The 10,382-nt window shown below is 43.5% G+C and overlaps 2 protein-coding genes across 11 annotated transcripts in view; one reads left to right on the top strand and one right to left on the bottom strand.

The window, feature by feature from the left end:
* Positions 1–42: 42 nt before the first annotated feature.
* Positions 43–9,728, top strand: TTC19 (tetratricopeptide repeat domain 19). Of its 5 annotated transcripts, none has more exons than XM_068656253.1 (10): positions 43–192; positions 545–599; positions 707–817; positions 973–1,011; positions 1,532–1,588; positions 1,857–1,918; positions 2,512–2,606; positions 2,803–2,957; positions 3,264–3,426; positions 3,895–4,204. In XM_068656253.1, the coding sequence occupies exons 3-10, from the start codon at positions 716–718 to the stop codon at positions 4,026–4,028; spliced, it is 807 nt and encodes a 268-aa protein (XP_068512354.1). In that variant the 5' UTR covers positions 43–192; positions 545–599; positions 707–715; the 3' UTR covers positions 4,029–4,204. The 5 variants fall into 5 exon arrangements, with proteins under 5 accessions (XP_068512354.1, XP_068512352.1, XP_068512351.1 ...); XM_068656251.1 differs by lacking the exons at positions 43–192; positions 3,895–4,204 and adding exons at positions 243–467; positions 9,053–9,728 and having other exon boundaries at positions 526–599; XM_068656250.1 differs by lacking the exon at positions 43–192 and adding an exon at positions 243–467 and having other exon boundaries at positions 526–599; positions 3,898–4,204.
* NCOR1 (nuclear receptor corepressor 1) overlaps positions 7,045–10,382 on the bottom strand; it is a 65,818-nt gene continuing 62,480 nt past the window's right edge. For 4 of the 6 annotated variants that reach the window (XM_068656233.1, XM_068656232.1, XM_068656230.1 and 1 more), the window contains 3 exons: positions 9,263–9,484; positions 8,534–8,716; positions 7,045–8,289 (listed from right to left, as the gene is read on the bottom strand). In XM_068656233.1, the coding sequence (XP_068512334.1) occupies positions 8,102–8,289; positions 8,534–8,716; positions 9,263–9,484 (593 nt within the window). In that variant the 3' untranslated portion in view covers positions 7,045–8,101. The remainder of the gene's footprint in view (positions 8,290–8,533; positions 8,717–9,262; positions 9,485–10,382) is intronic. The other 2 variants (XM_068656234.1, XM_068656235.1) reach the window with 2 other exon arrangements.

The following is a 10,382-nucleotide window of genomic DNA, read 5'->3' as shown; positions in this document are numbered from 1 at the left end:
AGGTCACGGCGGACATCGCAGACCGGGCCCGTTCAGCGGGGCGGCAGAGCCGGGATCGGCCCCGGCAGGGGGAGCCGCCTCGGGGCCGTTCGGGGCCGTTCGGGGCTGAAGCGGCGGCGGCGACCTCGCGGCCTAGCGGGGCCTACTCGAGCCTCTCTAGGCCTAGAGTCTGCCTCGTCGCCATGGCAACAGGTGACGCGGCCCCCCCCCCCGCGTCACGTGGCGAGGGCGAGCTCTTAAAGGGCCCGCGTGTGGCTGCGGGGGGGGGGTGAGGGCGATGCTGGCGGCGGGGCTGCGGCGGGCCCTGGGTGTGCGGCGCTGCCCCGCGGGGCTCCCCCGGGCACGGGCCCGGCCCTCGGGGGCCCGACAGGAGCGGGGTGGAGGCACGGGACAGGGAACGGGGCCGGGAGCCGCCCGGTGGAGGTTGGGGTGGGCCCGGCCGGGCCCGGCTCTGGGCTTCCTTGGAGGTGAGGGGAGGGGAAGGGGGCAGCGGGGGGTGGGGGAGGGCTGAGCCTCGCCCCGCAGCCCTCTCGCTCTTCCCCAGGGACGCCGAGGAGGACGGCGAGGCCGCCATCGTGCTGCTGCTGAAGAGAGCCAAGGTGAGGGGGGACAGGGCAGCATGAGGTGTTCCCCCCCCCCACCACCCCAAATTACCCCCATTTCTCTTGTTTTACCCCCAAATTTCCCTTTTTGTGTCCCCCCGCAGCTCAGCGTGATGAAGGGCGAGCTGGGGGAGGCCGAGAGGTTTCTGCACCAAGCCCTGCACCTGGCGCACCAGGCGGATGACAAGAGGGCCATCGTCTACACCTACAGCATGGTAACTGCTGCTCGGTGCTGTCCTGCTCGGGGCAGGGCCGTGTCGCAGGGCACGGGCACGGCGTGGTGCTGGGAAGCCGTGTGCGGAAGGACGAGAGGTGGTGGTGAGGCTGGGCCCAGCGGTGGAGCTTTCAGCGCAACGTCTGTCTCTTCCAGATGGCAAACGTGGCCTTCATGCAGGGGCAGCTGGACAACGTGAGTAGCCCCGGTGTTTTGTTTTTATTTCCTTGTAAGAGTCTGATACACAATGTGGGGTGTTGTCAAAGATCTTGGAGGTGCGGTGTGACTTGCTGTATCTTGAGAGTTGTGAGGCAGGAATCTTGTGTTCTACAGCAAAATAACCTGCCTTGGGGCTGCGATCCCGTGCTGCTTAGAGTAGTATTTTCCCAGCTGGATTGCAAGCTCCAATGTGGTGAGCAAGGGAAGGTATATTTCTTATTATGAAAAGCCATGGTCGAACATCTAGAGGACTGTCACAAGGAGAACCCAGGAAAGCAGTGAAGAGACACAGATGTGATAAACTCGTGGTTGGCGTAGGAGTCCTGAATTAACACTAGCATCAGGCTCTGGTTGGCCTTTCACTTTCCACTGGTCTTGATAGCAATTGTATTGCAAAGTTTGAGACAGTTTTCTCCCAGCAGTTTCCTTCTGTAAAGAGTAAAGATGTTTGAAGTGTCAGCATTGCTCAGTGTTCTCTTCAAAATTCTCATTTCAGGCAGAAAAGCTCTACAAAGCAGCTATGAGCTTTTTGCTAGCAGGAGACACAAAGGAGGTAGGTTCTTTTGATAAAGGCTTTCCCGTGGAAATATTAAGTGTTGTGCATGGTTCTTTGGTCTATTTCTTGTGCTGTAACACCTCCTCCTGGAACTGGCAATACCAGCTATGACCTGGTGGGCTTGTTAGGAACTTGCTTTAATGGATGGCAGTGCTGGTGACAACAAGATGGGCAATTTCAAGGTGTAAACTTGTTCTGTGGCAAAGTAATGGTTCTACTGGGAAGATGTTAGAACAGTAACAGTTGCATTGTGTCCTCCTGGCAGGATGACAATGCAGTCCTTGAGATGTCCCTCAAGCTGGCCAGTATCTATGCTGCTCAGAAACAGTGAGTTTTCTGCTAACGGCATCTTTTGCTTTAATCTCAACTTCACAGTGGCAGTGGTAGCCAAGCAGGAGCTCTTCTCTCTGAGAAGAGAGTGCCTGGGGAAGCTTTGTGACAAGATACTACCAACAGAAAAGCGCCCACAGGCGTGCAGTTTGTCTGCTCACTGTCATGCAGCGCAGTGATTGCTGTTATGATCTGTCTGGCTTAGGGTAGAAGCAGCTATGGAGGACATAGCTCTCTAGCCTTAAATCCACACCTCACAAAACGTGCATTCAGGAGTGAAGACTTTTGACTGCAGTTGGTGGTTGGTAACTTGCAGCTTTATTTTTCTTAAGAGATGGAGCATTGGCGTGGGTGGCCGTAGCTGGCCTTGTCTGGGGGAGGGGGCCCTCTCCATTTCTTGGATCCTTTTGTGCATGGGTCAAGAAAAGGGTCTAGAACATGATCAAGGATAGAGCGCTGAAGGCAAGAATGGTCTGGTGGAGAGGAAGTGTTTTCTCACAGGCCACCTAGAGTAAGGAAATGAAGGCATTCACATCCATCCCTTTGGGGATGGAAGAAGCCTCACGTTGATGAGTTTTTGCACTTTGCAGGCACAAGTTAGCCCTGGCTGGCTATGAGTTCTGCATCCTGACCTTAGAGGAGAAGATTGCCAAGCAAAAGGATTTGCCTGAAGATGTTTTGTCAGGTGGGAGTGCCTTAACTGCCAAAGGTTTCTCTCGTTATCTTTGTTTCTCTGTCCTTGCTGTTACCTTCCATGTTGCCCAAGCACCATCTTCATATCAATCCATTGTCTTCACAGCACATGGGTTTCCTGCTCTTGTAGGATGTGAACTCATGCTTGATCTTATGAAGTGATCACTTCCACTGTTCTCTGTTTGCAGCTGAAGAAAAAGCCAACACCCGTCTCTTGCTGGGGATGAGCCTAGACTCCTATGCTCGTTATCTCCTAAACATTAACCAGCTCCCCGTGGCCCAAAAGATGTACGAGAAGGCTCTGCAGATCTCAAAGGAAGTTCAGGGAGAAACTCATCCACAGGTGATGTGTACAATGGTAGTTGGACTACTGGGGAAAGAAAGGCTAACTGTTCTCACAGGGAAGGAGGCAGCCATAAAAGCAGCTTTGCTGGCTTTGAACATACACAGCGCTGAATTGGGTTCTGTTTTCTTGCCAGGAAGAATTGAGCATGTAGCATGCTGATAGATAAATAAGGCACTTTCTTACTAAAATCATTCTCTGGGCAATACTTTTACTAGTGTGACAGGGCTACGAATGTGGGGCTCCAGTTGGCCTGAAGTTCGGCATGAGTCTCGCTCTGAGGATTTCTTTTCTGTCCTTGTGCAGACTGTGGTCCTCATGAATGACTTGGCAACTGTGTTGGATGCTCAGGGGCACTATGATGAAGCATACTCCTATGTGAAAAAGGCAGCTGAACTGGCAAAGGAGACTCAACACCCTGAGGAGCACATGGTGCTGAACAACCTGGCAGCAATTCTGATGCACAAAAGTAAGTAAATGTGCTGTCTATGTCACTGTCTGTGCATTACAGTTTTTAGTTTAATTACTGGGTCTGCTGACTTGGTGTAGGCAACTTGCGTTGTGTTCAAACCGAATTCAGCTGCTGAAGGATCTTGTCCAAGATGAATGCAGTACTGGTGCATCTGAATGTCAGCCAGGGGGATCTCGTTTCCCTTGTCCTGTTCATTAAGTAACCCTTCCAAAAGGACAGAAGATATGGCTTGTGACTTGTTTCAAGGAGATTGTGATGCTGAAACAGCATCTTGTCACGTCATCATAGTTGCTGTGTAGCTCTCACAGCTGGCACTTTATGCTGAATGTTTTCTGAACCTCCCGAGTTCTTAACATGTTCCAAGTAGTCTTTTGCTTGTCCTCTGCCTGTGGTCACCTTCAGGAGGGGATTCTGAAAATGGGTGGTATAATTGGCTAGCCATGCCCCTTTTTCCTCTTGCTACAGAAGACTTTCTGCAAGCAAGACAAGTATATAAAGAAGCTCTGAAGCAGGCAGAACAGAAGGGAGATGTTGCTTCTGTCCGGCACATCCAGGAAGAACTAGCTGAACTGGCCAAGAGGAGAAAGGGCTCTGCCTGAGTTGGCCAGAGTCCAAACTGCAGGTGTCTGACAGCAGCAAGGGTGGGTCAATACAAACAGGCTGGGACTGGTGCAATTCTCCAGAGGAAGAGCAATCAGGAACTTAAGGACCTCTTATCAAGAAGGGTTGCTATTGCCTATTTAGTCCAAAATAAAGTTGTGAAGTCGTAACTGTATTTCAGTTTGTGGTGTAGTCTATAGTTATAGTGATCTACTGTGCTAATGAGTGAACTTAGTCTTGACTGCCAGCAAAATGCAAGCCTAGCCTGTTACTAATACCTGTAGTCACTTGTTATTTCTGACTTCAGAGTATTTGGTTTCAAAACACAGCTATCCTAAAGCTAGGTCACGAAAACAGTCTGCCATTAGGTAGCACTGCCTAAATGTCAGATTAAGGAAGGAGGATCCAAAGTAAGGCAGGAATTGTCTTTGCTCTTTACATGCTGGCCAGCACAACAGGGTGTACTTGTCAGATGCAGTTCAATATGCATTAGCTTCAGTAGAACACCTCAAGAGAATGTACCGTGACAGGGCTGCAGCCCTGTGTCATTTTCAAACAGGTTGCAAAAGATCAGGTGTGGCTTCAAAATGTCTATCCAAAGATAGAACACCTCTTCTCAAAGGAGGGGTAAGACTATGTTACTAAACAGAGCTGCTGTCAGAACTAAAACCCTCTGCTACCTTACCCCAGTAAGAGCACACTAAATGCCACAGCTGTCTTCCTTTCTTAGACAGGTCATGAGCTGTCAGTGCTACAATGCTGAGGCTTCCTGTTGGAAAAAGATAGTATGTGACAAACTATCAGGCTTGTAAGTTATTAAATTCACTTAAAGGCATGTACAAACAGTCTGCCTGCACAACAAAAATTTCAGTTTTTCCCTGCAAGGAAGCCTAACAGTGAAGATAAAGATTTTAAACCAGAAGTTATGAAATCCATGTTTTTCCATGACAGTAGAACTAACTGTAACTGTCACTAATCAAGCATTATTTTAACTGCTCATTTGTAAGAACTTCAGGTGTTTAGTACAACTCTCAATGTTAATTGCATTATTAGTTTACTTACAGTAGTAGCATTAATAGTGGCTTAAGCTCTTTGTTACTTTGAGCTAAGAAGAGGCACATGCAGATTTCCTAGAGTTAGATGTTCATTGAAGCTAGAAACTATCATACATAAAGCTTAAAACTGTCACGCATCTAGCTTGCTGAGAACAAAGCTTTGAATTAAAGATAGGGCTGATCCAGGCACACTTGTACCAACAAGAAGGCTCTAACCTTAGAACCAATCTTTGAGTTTTGGTGTTTTTTTTTTTTTTTTTTCCATCTGTAGACACTAGAAGTGTCAGTTAGGAACCCTGCAGCACCCCCTAAGGGAAGTGTTTTGCTTGTTCTCATGAACAGAGCTTGATGCTGCAAAACAAGAGGGAGACACAGGAAAAGCAAATGGAGAACTGATCCCCTTTATTGATTGGTCTGAATCCAGAAGTCACTATCTACACTGAAGACATTGTGTGGAAAAAAAAGAGTTACGATGCATGGGTTTTTCAAGTCTTAAATGATTTCATATCAGAATCATAAAACAAAGATGACAGCGTTGTGAAAGTGCTGATCAGAAATCATTAAAAATCTGTAGTAAACTACGTAAATGTGATTTATAAACACCTTCCTGTTTGAAACAGGCCAGATGTAGCTCCATACTTGAAGAGTACTGGAATTGTGGTAAACCCTAACTTAGGCTCTGGAGAGGATTTTACACTGGAGAAGTTAGAACTTAAAAAACAAACAAAAGCAGCAGCAACATTTTACATGCAAATGCCACTCACGCTGCATCTTAGGAGAAAGTAACTATCCTACTTTGGATATCTTGCTGCTGCAACAGCAGTAACATGAAGCTTTGCAATGAACATGCTATACTTACAGTACAGTTAGCAAAGACTTTTGTCTGTACATGCCTCTTTTGTTCAATTAATAATTGAGTTTTAGAAAGAAACTTAACTGTCCACTGCAAATTAAAAGCTACAAAAAGGGCAGATGAACTTGTTTTCCAGTATGTGTTGCACAGGAACAAAAAAAGTTACAGATAAGAGCACAGGCCTAAAAATACAATGAAAAAAACAAACACTACTTTAAGCCAGAAGGTTAAAGGACAGGAAGGTGAGAAAGTCTTCCTCTAAGAAAGACTGCAGGCAGCTTTAAGACTGCCAAGTGCTCTATGCTGATGCATATTTTTTTTTTTTTTTTAGAAAAAAGGTAGCAAATAATTCTGTATTTACAACACACTGTCAAATTTCCAAATGAGTTCCCTTGTCATTTCTCTTTCCTACACTAAGGGTAAAAAGGCTTTTCTCTATATGTTTGTTATTGATAAATAATTCTGTACTACTGGACCATCACAGTTCTTTTGTAAAATGTTGAGCTTACATGGACTCAAGGTTACATAGCTACATTATACCTTCATACAATGTATTGCAAACACAGTTAAATGTAAAAGACTGTGACTGGAAAGTAACCTCTAGGCAAGGATTGTTCAATGAGATGCAAAAGCAGTATGGAATCTGACAGACCATCCTACCCCCCAGCTTAGTGCTATCTGTAAATCGGTCCTTTTACCCCAGAGATTTAGATTCACTTTCCTGAGGTTAGTGCAGCAAACAATAGGATGCTCCTGAAGATGGATGGCAGAAGACCCTGTGATACTGCTAACCAGATGCACATATACATGAGCTACAAGCATATAATAGCAGGCATTGATAGATGAATGATTAAGATGACTCTCTAGTACCATATACAATTAAAAGAAAATTTTACCCTAATATGTATTGCACACTTTAGGAGTTAAGCCAAGCATTTTTCAGGACTTCTATGAAAAGTTTTCTGATAAGATTAGGGATGGGGATGTGGACACAGGTTTTAAAATAATTATTACATAAAGATTTTAAAATCAGACTAAGGAAAGTAAAAACTGCAGTACCTATTTCAAACTGGTTATAACAGAAGCCAAATAGTTGACTCGTGTTGGTCAATTATTCTATAAAAGCGTTTTGTTTTTATTTAAACTCAGGATGTAGAGGTTTTCTTCTTAAAGGACTTATCAACCCACCCAGAGCCTCTGTTCAGATAAGCCATTTGCTGTGGTTAACCATGACAATAAAATTTAGTAGCCTATTTCAACTGCATACAATGCAGAAACAGAAAACACTAACATAGGCGTTTGGGGCACAGTTGAAATTCCCAGTGTGCGTAACAGTGAGGTATGCCTCCAGAAGCTGTTCTTTCTGTTTTGCTTTGATTTTTTTTTTTATCCTTTTTAAAATGAACCATAACATACCCATGCAATAATATTTCTGCAGTGTTACTAAATAAAATCAACTGCACCAAAAATTTACAATGTGGCAGAATTCAAAATTCAAAGAAATATATCATCTTATTCCAGCGAACTGGCTATGTTAATGTACACAATTCAGTAAGGGGTCAGTCAAAAAAAAAAAATCAACATTTTCACAAGAGTTGAACACCACTGAGAAGTGTCTAGAGGAAAAAAATATATATAAAAGCACAATGCCTGCAAGAAGTGGCATGGCATTAAACAGGCAATGATGCTAGGCTGATTGGGAGGCTAGGGGTATGGTTAGGCTAGGCTGGTAGGGAGGCTAGGGTTATGAAGAGTACTCTACACTGGAGAAAATGCTTAAAAAAATTACAAAATGACCCCCAAAGTTTAGGCAATGATTTGAACATAAGTACACCAGATACTATAGCAAGGGAAAAAACACTGCAAAAAGTACTCTCTATTTACAGAAGAATGATTTAAAGACATTATGGTTTTCTTTACAAATAGATGTAGAACAGGAATAGTCCACATTTTTAAAAACTCTTTACATATTTATCTTTAGTAAGTCAACCTTCTTGATCACAATCCTCCAACACACGGCCTGTGCAGAAGGCATTTAACGGACTCTCCATTAATTCTTCATTGTGTGGCCCTTGCTCTCTTGGAAAGTCTCTCTGGGCACAAGTCAAAAATAACTTTTTTATTTTGACCCGCAAATTAAAAAAAAAAAAAGAATCTGCATAGTTCAGTCATCACTGTCAGACAGAGTCTCATATTGTGCTGAAAGCAGTGGTGCAGGCTCTCGCTCCCATATCCTGTTCTGTTGGTGAGTGGTTGCTTGGCTCATGGACGGTGGGGCACACGCGATTGATGTTGGCGGTGTACTGCTGAGCATCCTCATTGTCAAGGGGTTATAAGGAAACTGTGTTGAACCTGAATGAAAGAGTTTCTTGAAGTCAAAAATGTGCCGTTCTAAGAGGTTATAAGAGATCTATAGCAAAGATAGTATGGCTTTGGTTGTGACAACTAGCAGAAAATCTGTTTCAGGAAATCCTTGCACCACAGATCTAGATGATGTAATCTTTTGATAATTGCCAGTGTTATATGTCTGCATCTGACCTTTCCGCAAATAACACATCTACTTTATTAAGTTGGAAAGAGAACCCCCATTTCTCACCTGTTGATGAAGGCCTATCTTCCCAGGCCCACACTGGAGTCTGTCTGTGGTAGTCCCCTTCTGAATGTACAGATGAGACAGAAGAAGGTCTTTCAGTTCCTAAATATCCCTGTCCTGGAATTGGAGACTTAGACTTCCTACTATTTGATTTGCCAATTAACTTCTGCTTGCTGACTCCCCCTCCTGGAAATAGAAGGGACAGGTTTTCCAAAAATATTACACTACACTTTAGCCTCTAGGTTTGTTTCTAGAGATTATCGCTTAGCACCAAACAAGGATTTGACTTGATGCTTTCTTCTGCAATGCTGATTTACTAGTTAGAAGACTAGCCTATACAGTCACTAATGACACTATTGCTAGAAAATCCCTATTCTTACCATGAGAGTTATGTTTCCAACCTTAGGAAGGGAGCTGTTTTCAGTTCAAGCTAGTTCCCATCACTGCATGTTCCCTATAGGTAATGTACTACATGTGTATTTTTCATCAAGCCAACCCATTATCTCTTCCCTGTTTCATCAGTGTTGTCATTCTCCAAGAGATATTGGCTAGTGCACCTGAAATCACCAATACCGTTTTGAAAAGCCAGGACCACTACTGGGAATAGAAACACCGTCTCTCTGTCACTTCCAGAGGAAAGGGAATGACTTTCAGTGACACTGAATTTATTCAAGCCCTTCGTTTATTTATTTTATTTAAACCATGAAATATTTGGGAGCTGAAATACCTCACCTGAATTAGGCGATGGATTAGCTTCTTCCCTACGCGTCTCACTACTTGCAGGTACTGCAGCGTTGGAACTGCCAGATGCTACTGCAATGGACTGTGATATTACAACTCCATGATCCTCGCTCTTGTCATCAAAGTTTCCCATCAATGCTTTTCTAATAATGTCTTCTAGACCAAGATTACTGGCAGGATCTGCAAAGGAATGACCCCTAGAACTGACTGCACCTGGGAGATAAAAGAAAACATACATGGAAAGGTGGGAGGGGAGGCAAAAAACATATCTCAGAGAAATTATGTGGACAAAGATTTTAGAGATAGGCAGAAAGATGGGGAAAAAATGTATTTTTAAATGCAAAGCTACATGCTCAAAAGCAGCTCACAATAGCTGTAAGTTATATGTGCCAGCAAACACTAAATGCCAGACTCTGCAATAGAGTAAATTTTACATTAAGCCAAAAAAAAAAAAAAAGCAATGGAAGTTAAACATGCTGATTGTGATAGCATATTAAGTAAGATCTGTAGCTACTAATCAGTTGTAAGAGAACAGACCAGAAGAATATTTCTCATATTAATGATCCACACTAATTCATCTTACAAAGTATGATTTGTGGCAAATACTTAATTCAGAAAGCCTACCCTTCCATCTCATCTGATGGAGATCACTACTTTCTCCAATTAAAGATAGAATAATTGTATCAGAAGGGGAGGCAACTGGCTACAACCATGTAAAGGCAATCTACAGTACAACTCAGATTCAGATTTAGAAGTTACCGCCCATATTTCACTTAATTTCTCTGCCTCATTCACCTTTATCGTTAGAACATACAGGTTTTGTTTAATTTCCTCATCTGACAGGAATTTTTTTTTTTAAATGTTATTTATCACAGAAAAAAACAGCAAGTATTTTAAATACCCCAGTTTATAAAGTAAATTGCATTTGCTGAACTGAGATCTAGTTTTGTTGAACTACACTATATTTAAATTCTATGTAAGTGAGATGCTAACCAATTTCATGACTTCTACGTCTAAGATTTGCAGACACCAGAGAAATAAAACAATTCTTGCTTCAGTTCCCATTTAAATATTATGTGAAATTTCCTTAGGACAAAGGAAAAAACCTTTT

Source organism: Anas acuta, chromosome 19 (assembly GCF_963932015.1).
Source record: "Anas acuta chromosome 19, bAnaAcu1.1, whole genome shotgun sequence".
NCBI classification, from domain to species: Eukaryota; Metazoa; Chordata; class Aves; order Anseriformes; family Anatidae; genus Anas; species Anas acuta.
This window is presented reverse-complemented; position numbering and strand designations above follow the sequence as displayed.